At 39.0% G+C, this 14564-nt stretch overlaps 1 protein-coding gene across 1 annotated transcript in view; it reads left to right on the top strand.

The window, feature by feature from the left end:
* The first annotated feature begins 4642 nt into the window (after nt 1–4642).
* Nucleotides 4643–14564, top strand: part of SNX3 (sorting nexin 3) — a 45508-nt gene continuing 35586 nt past the window's right edge. Inside the window, exon 1 of the mRNA XM_074187296.1 lies at nt 4643–5078. Coding sequence (XP_074043397.1) covers nt 4917–5078 — 162 coding nt within the window. The 5' untranslated portion in view covers nt 4643–4916. The remainder of the gene's footprint in view (nt 5079–14564) is intronic.

Raw genomic sequence — 14564 nt, 5'->3', positions numbered from 1 at the left:
CATCTTTAACACTCATTGCTTCATTGCTTCAATCTTTCCCTATCTTTCAGTGGTCTGTTGACCTGCAGCCAGCTGTGTCTTCATCTAGAACCAGTTAATTTCCTTAATGAGTTGCATAGATACCCAGGACTCCCTTCAGATCTATGAGTGCCTAGGTTGCATGCTACCTGTGTCTGCCTCCAAAGTCTGTTTCTCTTTGCCTCCTCCCTGGAGTGGCATTACCAAGAGGAGGCTGGAATCAGCTCTAACTAGTTCAGGAAAATTGATTAATAAACTTTAAGAGTGAGTCTTTATACCTCAGAAATCAACAAATGCTAGAAATAGGGCTTGATTTGTTGCTTTGCTGATTGTGCTGGAGAGAGCAATGGAGAGAATATTAATAATGCAGGTTAAAATTAAAAAATGTGACAAGCATTTTGTTTTTAGAGTACCAATTGTTAAACATTTACCAATATTATTCTGTTACATTCATGTGCCACAATTTCTTTAGCTATACCTCTACTAATGGAAATCTGCTGTGTTTCCAGTTTCTTGTTCCCACAAAAATTTTGGTGTATGTGGAGCCTTTCTATTTGCTAATGAGTTCCTTGGGGTATAGGTGTAGCAGTGGGATCTCTGGGTCAAAAACATACAGTTACTTTGTCAGCATATTTCCAATTGGCTTTCCAAAACTGTTGCACCATTACAAAGCTCCATCAACAATACATCAGTGTGGCTATCTCCTAACTACCCCTCCAACAGTGTTACTGTTTCCAATTTTGCTATTTGTGAGGTCAAACCTCAGGATTGTTTGATTGTTTCTCTTAATATTAGTAATTTAGAACATTTTTCATGTGGTTGTGTGGAAGAATAATGAACCCCTCCCCCTTTCCCCCTTCAGGGTGCATAATACAAAATATTAGGACAATACATATAGTCCAGTCATGTCTAATCTGAATAAGAAAGTATTTCTCTGTTTTATGAATTTTGAAACAATACTCTGAACTAAATCTTTTTTTGTGTATGACAATCACTTTAAGGAAACTAGATGAAATTTTCAGGGAGAACTCTGCTGTACTTGAGGATAAAATCAGAGCAGTGTTCAAAGGCAAGAAGCTCCTGAGTGATTTACTTAAGAGCAATATGTTCTTTTCTTAAAATTTTAAAATTTAAATTTAATATATTTTTAAATCAAACATTTGCCTTTTCCTCCCTCTTACTACCTCCTACTTCTCTACTTTTCACCATGGGGGGAAAAAGGTACAAAATCTTTGTAACATATAAGTATAGTTAAGTAAAACAAATTCCTACCTTGGCCACATCCAAAAGTGTGTCTGCATACTAGTTCATCACTTCTCTGTCATAAAGAAGGCAATATTCTTCATAAATCCTCTGGAATCATGGTTGATCATTGCATTGATCAGAGTTCCTAAGTCTTTCAGAATTGTTCACTTTTACAGTACTGATGCTCTAGTTTAAATTGTTCTGTTTCTATTCAGGTCATTCTATATTGAATCATACAAATTTCAACTTCCTTCAAAACTCTTCATTTCATTTTATTCAAATACTATAATTTGTTCAGGTATTCCCCAATTGATAAGTACTTCTCTTTGTTTCCAGCTCTTTGCCAATACAAAAAGAACTGCTATAAATATTTTGGCACATATAAAGCCTGTTCCTCTTCCTTTGATCTCTTTGGGGAATAGATACGTAGCATCATTGGGTCAAATTGTTTTCCAGAATGGTTGGACCAATTCTTAACCCTGCTAACAGTAATGTGAATATTTTTCCCACGCCCTTCTAACATTTGTTATTTCCTGATTTGCCAGCTTTGCAAATCATAGTGGTATATGATAGAACTTCCGATTGGTTTTAATTTGCATTTCTCTAATTATTAGTCTCATATGGCTATAGGTAGCTTGACTTTCTTACTTTAAGAATTGTCTCTTCATATTGTCAGATCATTTATCAAGTGGGAAATGGGATCCTATTATATAAATTTGAATGGTTTTCATATATTTCTTAGAAATTAGGCCTATCAGAGAAACTTACTGCAAAGATTTTTTTTCCCTAATTAATGGTTTTCCTTCTAACCTTGATGGGTGTTGGATGTTTTGGGCAGAAACTTTTAGATTTCATGTCATTATAATTGTCCATTTTATTTCCTATGATCTTCTCCATGCTTTGTCATCAACTCTCCCCCTAGCCATAGATTTGAAAGGTAATTTCTTTTATGCCCATGTAACATATTTATGATGCCTTACTGGTCTGCCTGCCACAATTCTCTTCCCACTCCAATAAATTCTCTGTTCAGATGCCAAAGTGATTTTCCTAAAGCACAAATTGGAGCCTTTCCATCTCCCCCCCCCCCCAACCCCCCCAACCCAATTTGATAAACTCCAATGGCTTCCTATCATCTGCAGCATCAAATATAAAATCCTGTTTGGCATTCAAACCTAAACCTCCACCTACCATTCTGGTCTTTTTAGACTTTACATCCTGCCCTCAACTACCAGCAAGCTCTTCAATCCAGTATCACAGGTTTCCCTGCTGTTCCTCACCTTGCTATTTCTTATCTCTAGACTAAGGCATTTTCTCTGGCTGTTCCTCATACATGTAATATTTTCCCTCATCTTTACCTCCCAGTTTCCCTGGCTTCTTTCAAGTCCCAGCTCAAATTCCACCTTCTACAGAAAGTCTTTCTCTATCTCTCTTAATGTTAGTGACTTTCTTCTGGTGCTTTCTTATTTATCCTAGTTAGTTTATAGTTGCTGTCTCCATTAGATTGTGAGTCCCTGGAGGGTGGGAACTATCTTTTGCCTTTTTTGGTAACTCCAACCTACATTGCTGTTGTTGTTTGGTTGTGTTAAACTCTTAGTGACTTCATTTGGGGTTTTCTTGACAAATAGACTAAAGTAGTTTGCTATTTCCTTCTCTAGGATAAGGAAATTGAGGCATAGAGGATTAAGTAATTTGCCTGGAGTCTGTGTGACTAGGTTGAGGTTGGATTTGAACTCAGGTTATCCTCCTCTCTCAAATCTCCAGGTTTTTTTGGTTTTGTTTTTTTTAGTTTTTGCAAGGCAAATGGGGTTAAGTGGCTTGCCCAAGGTCATACAGGTAATTATTAAATGTCTGAGGTGAGATTTGAACCCAGGTACTCCTGACTCCAGGGCTGGTGCTCTGTGCCACCGAGCCACCCCTCAGATATCCAGCTTTAATAAAGGTTTATTGGCTAACTGACAAGCAAACAGTGAATGACCATTCCTTGGGTACTATAAAGGGGATTATTGTCCAGATATACTTTGTGGTATGTGGTCTCTGACCATTCTTTGAATACTGTAAAGGGGATTATTCTCCAAACAGTTTGTAGTAGGTGGTCTCTGACTATTCTCCTGGTGGTCTCTGACTATTCTCCTGTGAGGGGGTTATTGTCCATATATAGTTGTATTAGATGGTCTCTTACCATTCTTTAGGTACCATAAAGGGGATTATTGTCCAGATGTAGTTTGAAGTAGGTCATCTCCGATATCCCTTCCAGAACTGAGAGTCTCTGATTCTGTAGTAGAGAGAAGGTTGGACATGGAGGTAGAAGGGAAGGGATTTGTGACCAAATCACTTAATCTGTTTTTTCATTCCTATTCTTGACTGTGCCTCACCTGTTGTTGGGAGAAAAGTGCTTTGCAAACTTTGAAAATAAAAAGGTTTTATTGGTGGCCGACAGGACCCATCCTCAGACTTGAACCTGGATAGTTGAGATGACCTGTCAATAAAGGATATTATACTATTATCCTTGTCTCTGAAAGACCAAGTAGTTTCTTTCTTTCTTTCTTTTTTGGCTTTTTGCAAGGTCACACAGTCTGAGGCCGCATTTGAACTCCGGCCCTCCTGACTCCTGAGCCACCTAGCTGCCCGAGATAGTTTCTTCAAGGTTATAGATAATAAAAATTATAAGGTACATGTTTATCTTTGAGATTGTGACAGCATCAGGTGACCTGGCCAGGTGATCTCTCCCCTTCTGGTCTTGGGAGGTGGTGGGGGAGGGAGAAGAAAAGCATTTCTTCAGTGCACACCATGCCCCAGGCCCTTTAGGGATCTAGTCTCTTCTGATTTTAACTCGGGGAGGCGGATTATGCCCTTATGCTCATCTGACAGTTAAGGAAACCGAGGCGGGCAAGTTAAGTGCCAGGGTCTGAGTCTGAACTTGAACCCGGGCCTTCCAGGCTCCAGGCGGCTGCTTTCTTCCGAGTGCTGCAAAGCATCAGGGCAGGCGGGGGCCGGCCTTTGGCGGCACGCTGGACTTCTGTCCTCTGGGCGCCGCAGGGTCCCCCTTCCAAGGCCTGAGCTCGCTTAACCCTTCCCCCGCCGAGGCTCCCGTCCTCGTGACCGCCATTTCCGGAGCGGCGCCGCTGACACAGGAGAAGCAGGCCGAGGAGCCCATCCCGTTTTTTTTTTTCCCCGTTTTTTCCCCCCAGGTTCTCCAGGGGCGGGCCCGCCAACACCCTCGGCCGGAACCCCTCCGTGGTGCTCGCGCATTGTGGGAGTTGTAGTCTTACCTGGTGGCCCCGCGCGTCTCCTCCAATGAGGACGCTCGTTCTAGAACCGGGCGAAGGAGCGGAGGAGACTACAAGTCCCGCGATGCCTTTCGCGCCTCCCTCCCCCGCCCCCGGCTTCGTCCCGCCCTGCTCTCTGGGGTCTCCCAGCCGCCGGTCGCCTTTGCCCGCGCTCGAGTCAGCTGTTTCCCCCCGCGGGACGCCGGGGAGGGGGCAGCCAGCGCCGGGGTCTCCTGTCCGCCTCCCCCGAGGGCGGGGGTAGGGAGCGAGACCGGCGGGGGAGAAGCAGAGCGCGCACGCGCGCGCGTCGGTACGTGCGCGCGGGCGGGCGGGAGCGCGCGAGCTCGAGCTCGGTTCCCCCCGGGTGGGCGGCGGCGGAGGTTGGCCATGGCGGAGACGGTAGCGGACACCCGGCGGCTCATCACCAAGCCGCAGAACCTGAACGACGCCTACGGGCCGCCCAGCAACTTCCTGGAGATCGATGTCAGCAACCCCCAGACGGTGGGGGTCGGCCGAGGCCGCTTCACCACCTACGAGATCAGGGTCAAGGTGAGGCCTGCGCCCCCCCCCCCCCCGGGCCCGGGGCCGCGGCCCGCAGTGGGGCGTGGCGGCGCGGGGGGCGGCGGGGGCGGGGACGGGGGCCCCAGCTCCCCGAGGGGCGCCGGGGCCGCGGCCGTGGGGAGCCGCCCCGCCTTGGTCTCCCAGTAGTTGTCGCGCCGGGCCCTCCTCGGGGGTCGGGGTGCCGCCTGCCCAGCCCCCCCAGCAAGCCCGAGGAGGCAAGTCCGGGCTTCTGGTCCAAAAGGAGAAAAAAAGAGGAAGGCTCCCAAGGAGGGGCTGTGGATCTGGCCCTGGACCCTGGACCTCTGGGCCACCGGGCTGGCCAGGGCCTGGGGCAGTCCTGGAATCCAGGAAAATCTACTCATTTAGGTCAAACACACAGACAGACATTCCAATTCCAAGATTTGTGCGTTGAATGAAATCAACTGAAGTAGAAACGCACACTTTAGAAGCATGACACACACACACACACACACACACACACACACACACACACACACACCAAACACTTTCCTGACTTGTATTTGTTGGGGATAAGTAATTCAGATGACTTGAAAGATGCAGATTGAGAACAGCACGGGGATGAAAGAATTTGCCCATAGATCCAGGTAAGTATCTTTTAAAAAATTAATTACATAAGACTAATCCAGCTGTTGAAAACATTAACAAATGAAGGGCGGCTAGATGGAGCAGTGGATAGAGCATCAGCCTTGGAGTCAGCCTTAGACATTTAGTAGTTACCTAGCTGTGTGGCCTTGGGCAAGTCACTTAACCCCATTGCCTTGCAAAAACCTAAAAAAAAAACCCAGAACAAGCTAGTTAATTAAAATTAAATATAACAAAATTTTGACTTTGAATGAATTGAAATTTACATAAACAAATTAGTTTCAAGTTGCCATGTTAATGGAAGTCAAAGAAAAATGGCTTCAGCCACTCTTGGTTTTCATTCTCCCATTATAATGTTTTTTGACTAATGCAAAATTTTTACCTAGGAAACATCTTTTATTTTAAAATGAAACTGACTTCATATATCCAGTTGCCTTGTTCTGTTTGCTAAATAAATAGATGAAATTTTATTGAACTTCAAGAATCAAAATAACTTTTTTTTTTTTTAGGTTTTTTCCCAAGGCAAATGGGGTTAAGTGGCTTGCCCAAGGCCACACAGCTAGGTCAATATTAAGTGTCTGTTTGAACCCATGTACTCCTGACTCCAGGGCTGGTGCTTTATCCACTGTGCCACCTAGCTGCCCCCAAAATTAAAATATCACTTTACTCAAATGGAAAGTACTAGCAAGGTACATGTTGGCATTGGTTTTAAAGCAGTTTTATATTTAGAAGAGTATCTTCCATCCTTTCCAAAATAAATCTTTCCTTATAATTAAAAAAAACAAGCAAAAATTTTTAGGGCAGTGGCTGTATCCAATGATGTATCACACATTCATCCCTGGTAGTAGTGTTTCCCTACCTCCCCATTTCTGTGCCATCAAATTGTGTTTCACTCTTTATTCTCTAGGCTTTATTTCAGTGAGCTATTCATTTACTGTGTTATGTAGTCATTATATACATTGTTTTCTTATTTTGCTCTGCATCAGTTCATAAAAATCTTCTGTTTCTCTAAATTTTTTCTTTTATCATATATAATCATCATATTTATATACCATAGTTTTTTCAAGCCATTGCAAAATTGAAGGGTATTCACTTTGTTTCCAGTTCCTAACTAAGAAAAAAAGGGGCTTTTATGAATATTTATATATCGGACTCTTGTTTTTGTCTTTAATTTCTTACAGGACAGTTAATTTAACATTATGTGACAGTTTATTTAACAGTGCCCTTTATTCACCAATGAGTTTGCCCATTCCTGATAAAGCAGATCTCAGCATTATTTCTGGTCTTTCATCGCTACTATATCCTGCCACACAGATGAATCAGAATTTTCTTCTTCTACTTCCTCTTTTTTTTTTAACACTGATGCTTCCCTTGAAAGAATTTACTAAGTAAGCCTTTTTTGTACTAAATGGAATTTTAAGTTTTTTCTCTTGTTGATCTTAGGATCATTTTTTTAAATTTTTATAAAGTTAGGGCGGCTGGGTGGCACAGTGGATAGAGCACCAGTCCTGGAGTCAGGAGTACCCGAGTTCAAATCTGGCCTCAGACACTTAAAAATAATTACCTAGCTGTGTGGCCTTGGGCAAGCCACTTAAAACCATTTACCTTGCAAAAACCTTTAAAAAAAAAGTAAAGCTAAAAAAATTTTTTTTTTAATTTTTATAAAGTCTCTTATGCTTTCCCTTTCCTGTTTACCTTCTTATGCTTGAGTCTTGTTTTTGAAAGTCAAATTTTCTATTCATCTCTGGTCATGCCATCAAAAATGCTTGAAAGTATTCTATTTTATTAAATGCCTCTGAAGGATTATATTCAGTTTTGCTGGGTAGGTGATTTTTGGTTGTAATCCTAGCTCCTTTGCTCTCTAGAAATCATGTTCCAAGCCCTCCAATCCTTTACAATAGAAGCTGTTTAATCTTGTGTTATCCTGACTGTGGTTCCATGATACTTTGAATTTGTTTCTTTCTGACTGCTTGCAGTAATTTTTTTGACCTGGGAGGTCTGAAATTTGACTGTATTTCTGGAAGTTTTCCTTTTGCAATTTTTTTAATCAATGAATTCTTTCAATGATTAGTTTTACTCTGGTTCTAAAATATCAGAGCAGGTATCCCTTGAATTTCTTGAAAGACCATGTCTAGGCTCTTTTTCTTTTTTCTTTTTGACTTTCAGGTAGTGCAGTAATTTAAAAATTATCTCTCCTAGATCTGTTTTCCAGAGCAGTTTTTTCCCAGTGGGATAGTTCACATTGTCCTCTATTTTTTTCATTCTTTTGGTTTGGTTTTATTATTTCTTGATTTCTCATGAAATCATTAGCTTCCATTTGCTCAATTCTACTTTTTAAGGATAATTTTTTTTAGTTTAATATTTCATGCATTTAATACTCAAATAAGAACAATAAAAGAGATAAACAAAACTAGATTATGTTTTATTATTCATAATAAGCAAATGTATCCTTATGGAGTGAAAGTAGTCCCATGACCACAGCAGCCAATATTGGAACATGCAGAACCAAAACTTATGTCTTCCAAATTGGGCAAAACGGTAATCCTTGAAATCTATATTTCTATAGATTCATTGTTTCCTATTGGTTTAACCTTTGAGAGAACACCAGCACATTCATAATATTGTGGGGGCAATTTGGGGCATATCTCAAAGTGAAAACAAATGACAAATTATCACTCCCTGTTATTTGGCACTTTTTCCCTTTACATTATGTTTCCTTATTGAAATAACAAAAAACAAGGGAATTAAAATGTAGTATGTTATCCAAAGTATAATGAGTTTTATGAAATGAATAACTAAATATTACAAGCATAGTTCCATCAATTTTTTTCCACTGGTGGACGAGATGAATATCACTATGGGCACTTAGGAAACGCTGTTGCTCAGATGAACGCTAAGAAAGGGTAAGGAAGTTAAATTTGTGATTTCAACATTGTGTGACTGTCTAGATGCCCACCTGAGAGAGAACCCTGACTACGAGTGCCATTTTAACAATGGTTCACCTAAAATTCCCATAAAATTACGTATTGGTTCTGCTGAACGGGTACAAACCAGTTGAATCCCACTATTGAACATAAGTAGTAACTTATCAGAGTCAAGATTCAAACTTCAAAGGGATAATTTTCTTTTCTTTTTTTTTTGCCTTTTAACATTTTATTTGTTTTGCAATTATATACAATAGTAATTATGTACCTATCATTTTTTGTAAGGTTTTGAATTTTACAGTCCCCCCCCACCCTCCCTTCCTTCACTCCCCCCACAGAAAGCTGTCTGATAGTCTCTATGTTGTTTCCATGCTATCTATACATTGATGTAAATTGAATGTGTTCTAAAAGTAAACATAAACCCCCTCCACCCTGAGATGAGAAACCTCAAGAATAGAGAGGGGGGGAAAAATTGTACTTCAGTCTGTGTTTAGATTTCAATGACTGTCTCTGGGGTGAGTTACTTCAATATTTTTCCCACAGTTCCTATTACTAGCTGTACCTCCACTCTATTCCTCCCCACTCTCATTTATTCTTTTCTCTCTCTTCTTTCACTCTGGCCCTGTCCAAAAGTGTGTTGAATCTGAGTACCCTTGCCCTCGATCTTCACTCTCTTATATCACCTATTCCCCCCTTCCTTCCCCCCATTCCCCCTTATCCCATCAAAGGGATAATTTTAAGTGAGCTTTTGCTTCTTTCCCATTTAGCCAATTCTATTTTTTAAGGACTTTTTTCCCCAGTGAGTTTTGGTGCCTTTTTTTTCATAAGCCAATTCTCCTTTTCAAGATAGTCTTCACTCATTGATAAAAATAGAATCTGATGGCTGTTATATCAGGAATCAAAAAAACAGTAACTATTCCACTTCTTAGTCTTTTCTAGGAGCTCAAATAATCCTAGGTTCTTTTGGCTCTTCCAAACCTTTAATCATTCCTGTTGTTCTCTTTGAGATTTACTAAATCACTAGAATAGTTTTAAAAAAAACTTATTCCAAGAATTAGGTTTTATGAAACTTAACATTTTGTGAACCTATTCATTCTCAGTTTTGTTTCTGATTCATTTTCAAAATCTTTTTTGAATTCTTTCATGACCCGAGACCGATTCATTGGCAACTTTGGATGTAGGAACTTTGATTTTTCTCTTCTTCTGAGTATGTTTTAATCTTATTTGTCACCATAGTTAATTTCTATGATCAGAATTTTTTTTCCTGTTTGCTCATTTTCCCAGACTATTACTTAATTTTGTTAAATTCTGTTCTATAGGATTGTTAAATTCTGTTCAAGTAGGACTCACAAGAAGACTCACTGTGGTAAGCCTCAGAGCTTTTGTGCAGTTATATTCAGAGATACTTCTAGGGACCTGTAAGTTTTCAGTTTTTCCAAGGGGGTATGATTTAAGGAGATGTGCATTTACTTCTCTTCTGGCCTGTGAGTGACCACACTTTTTTTCTGCCTTGGAACTGGGAGGAGTGTCCTTGCTCTCCTGTGACTCTCTGAGGTGCTTGTGCTCCTCTTCATCCTGGGATTTCCACCCAGGACTGTGACCCAAATTTGAGTTTGGGCAAAGCTACAGTTCTACCCCCAGTCCTAGAAAAGATACCTCTCAAACTCCTGGCTAGCTCTTTGACCCCCTTATGGTCTGTAGGCTGAGACCACTGGAAGCAGCTGCTGCCCATTCATTGGCTTACAAGGCCTGTTTATAGGTTTGGGTCTGTACTAATGCATCCTGCACTGGACTCTCACCAACAGACATTTTCTGCCAAACTTTTTTTTTAATATTTATTTATTTTTGAATTTTACAATTTTTCCCTCAATCTCATCCCCCCACCCCAAATGCCACCGAAGGCGGTCTGATAGTCTTTACATTGTTTCCATGCTATACATTGATTTAAATTGAATGTTTTGAGTAGGCTAGCTAGGTGGTGCAGTGGATAGAGCACGGACCCTGGAGTCATGAGTACCTGAGTTCAAATGCGGCCTCAGACACTTAATAATTACCTAGCTGTGTGGCCTTGGGCAAGTCACTTAACCACATTGTCCTGCAAAAAAAATAAATAAATGAATAAATAAATAAATTGAATGTATTGAGAGAGAAATCATATCCATAAGGAAAAAAATAAAATATAAGTGATAGCAGAATTACATAAGGTAAAGGTTTGGTTTTATTTTTTAAATTAAAGGTAGTAGTCTGGTCTTTGTTCAAACTTCACAGTTTTTTTCCTCTGGACAGAGATGATATTCTCCATTGCAGATACCCCAAAATGGTCCCTGATTGTTGCACTGATGAAAAGTCCATTAAAGTTAATCATCACTCCCATGTTGCTGTTATGGTCTATAATGTTCTTCTGTTCTGCTCATCTCACTCAGCATCAGTTCATGCAGATCCTTCCAGGCTTCTCTGAATTCCCATCCCTCTTGGTTTCTAATAGAACAATAGTGTTCCATAACATACATATACCACAATTTGTTCAACCATTCTCCACTTGATGGACATTCACTCAATTTCCAATTCTTTGCCACCATAAACAGCTGCTATGAATATTTCTGTACAAGTGATGCTTTTACCCTTTTTCATATTCTCTCCAGGGTATAGACCCAGTAGTGGTATTGCTGGATCAAAGGGTATGCACATTTTTGTTGCCCTTTGGACATAATTCCAAATTGCTCTCTAGAAAGCTCCACCAACAATGTATTAGTATCCCAGATTTCCCACATCCCTTCCATCATTGATCATTGTCCTTTCTGGTCATATTGGCCAGTCTGTGAGGTGGTACCTCAGAGATGCTTTAATTTGAATTTCTCTGATAAGTAATGATTTAGAGCAATTTTTCATATAACTATGGATTGCTTTGATTTCCTCATCTGTAAATTGCCTCTACATGTTCTTTGACCATTTGTCAATTGGGAAATTTCTGCTAAACTTGTAACATGTCTTTGACTGGAAAATTATTTCATCTTAACTTTTTGTGCATTCTGCTTTTCCAGGAATTATTTTATGCCATTATTTAAAGGTTTTTGGAGAGATTTTGAGGAGAGGTAAAGCAAGTACATTGCCTTTTCTCTACCATCTTGGCTCCACTCTCCAGAGCTCAGCTTTTTTTTTTTTTTTTTTTTTTTTTTTTAGATTTTGCAAGGCAATGGGGTTAAGTGGCTTGCCCAAGGCCACACAGGTAATTAAGTGTCTGAGCTCGGATTTGAACCCAGGTACTCCTGACTCCAGGGCCGGTGCTCTATCCACTGTAGCCATTGTAAATATTAAGATTTTAAAATTTTAGGGAAATGAAAATTTGCCAGTCTTCACCAAAAAAAGAGGAAATGTTGAGTTAAATCATTTCATCCATAATAGATGAAGCAACCCTATAGAGGTTGTCCTCAGAGATGCACAGCTAATTAATTTTACAGCCAGAACTACCAGGTCTCATTTGAAACCCAAGTTGATGATATTTCTACTACTATGTTTCAAGTCTTCATTCTCTTTATATTTGAATTCTTCAAACTAAGATATAGGCTGAAAAATGTCTTTAGGAAGCAAATAAGTCTGGACTATTCAGAAATAATAAAAAAAATAGTTGCTAGAAGCTTCTAATTACAAATAGTTTATAGAGCTTCATCTGTGTCACAAGGAACTTGATATGAGTGACAGGTGAATGTGACAAAGAATAAAATAAGAAAAAAAATCAAAGATTGGAAATGGTAGGGGAAGCTGGGTGGCACAGTGGATAGAACACCGGCCCTGGAATCAGGAGTACCTGGGTTCAAATCCAGCCTCAGACACGTAATAATTACCTAGCTGTGTGGCCTTGGGCAAGTCACTTAACTCTATTGCCTTGCAAAAAGCCAAAACTAAAAATAACAGAAAGATTAGAAATGGTGAGCAGCAGACCCTAGAAAGTGAATCAGTTAGAATTACTTCTTTCTAGTAGTACAATGAGCAAAGACAATTCTAAATGACTTGTGATGGAAAATACCATCCACAATCAGAGAAAGAATTATGGAGTTTAAATACAGACCAAAGCATGCTATTTTTCACTTTTTAAAATTTGTTTCATTTTTTTTTTTCCTTTTAATCATTTTCCCCCTTTTTTTCTGATTCTTCTTTCACAGCCTGAATAATATGGAAATGTTTTAATATAAATAAATGTATACCAAATCACTGTCAAGAGAAGGGAGGGAGGAAGGAAGGAAGGCAGAAAAATGTGCAACCCAAAATCTTAGAAAAAAATGAATTCTGAAAACTATATTTACATGTAATTGGGGGGGAATTAATTTAAAAAAATGAAGAGAAACAACTTCTATTATCTGGAGATTAATTACATCATGATAGCTCCTAAGGGCATAAACTACCATTTTGAAGGGATAGGAAAGAGAATTTTATAGCATCTGTTACAAATACCATTTTGTTTGATCCTCATAAAAGCTCTGCAAAGTAGATGATGTTGTTATCCCCATTTTACAGTTGAGAAAACTGAGACAAGAGGGTTAAATGACTTGCCAGGGATCATAGGCGTATTATTTTAAGTAGTCTACAGGAAAGAGCATTCGCTGTATACACTTGTACATTGTGATTAAGTAATCCTTCCTTATGTCCAGTTTAAGAAAGAATTTGGTAATAAACATTTGTACAAAATTAAATTGTATGACCTAGTAAGTTGACAGAATCTTGGTTATTAGAAATGTTCAAGCAAAGGATAGATGATCTGTCAGGAATTTTTTTTTTGAAGTATTAACTGTGTGTGCTAGGGAATTGCACTGATGACATCTTTTATTTTCCAACTGTGATTCTCTGATTACATGTCCAACATCAACTAACTCAATAAAACAGTATGATTGATGTTCAGAATTATGGCCACTAATTTAAAAACTTTTATTAAATATTCTCTATTAAAAAGCTTTACAGATTTTCAAATCCAGCTTGTTGTCCACATTCATATGACTAATGCCAACCAATGTGATGGGTGAACATTAGGTGGGTAAAATAGTGGAAGGTCCAGAATGACAAGAGTAGCCTTCTCACTTAGACTTATACTTCCCCCTCCTGTATTGATGATTTTCATTCATAGTTTTTTCTGTCAGTACTGTTGATGTTAGTTCTTTGAGGTTGGATCTGATTGGAATCTCTTTACTTCTGATCTCTAATCTGCATTTTGTCTGATGTGCAATATCTCTTTTATATAGGATTTTATACTTCCGAAAAAGATACAAACATACATACATACATAAATATATATACTTATTTGATTAATATGTTGTCTTAATAACTGAGTTTTAATTGTCTTCAGTTTTCAACTGATAATCCACTTAATTTAATGTTCGGTATGACAGCATCCTAGTATGGTAAGAGAATATGAATACTGAACTAGCATTTACCAGTACCTGAAGGGCATAACAAACCAGTAATCACTGTTGGAGAAAATGCTAATGCCTTTTGAAATATAACTATGTTTCTTAGATTTACACGCTTAGAGAGAATTTTAGAGATTATGTGGAACAACCTGCCTCAAACTACTTACTGTGCTTATAATTTTTTTTTAGAGTTTTTATTGATATATATACCAGTACAGTACTGGTTAGAAGAAAATTCTAATTTAATGGCCCAATTTACTATACACTTAATTTTATTCAGATCCCTCTGCCTATAAATTAATAATTAGAGATTTATTCCTTAGTGTTTTAAAAAGTAAATTGGGAAAGCTTAAATGTTCGATTTATTATCTCTTGTGAGGTAATGTTCTAATTTCAAAGCTCTTTGAATGACCCCAGGTAAAATTGTTTCTTTTAATGCAAGTATATTTCTATTCTTACGTGAGTTAAGAGTTATAGAACAGTATAGTCTATTAAAATAAGTTTCACTTAGCAATGAAGTAGGTGTAAAGAGCATGGAGTTAAGAAGA

This window comes from Macrotis lagotis, chromosome 5 (assembly GCF_037893015.1).
Source record: "Macrotis lagotis isolate mMagLag1 chromosome 5, bilby.v1.9.chrom.fasta, whole genome shotgun sequence".
Lineage (NCBI taxonomy): Eukaryota > Metazoa > Chordata > Mammalia > Peramelemorphia > Peramelidae > Macrotis > Macrotis lagotis.
The sequence above is the reverse complement of the archived record's forward strand: the minus strand, read 5'-3'. Positions and strand labels throughout refer to the sequence as shown.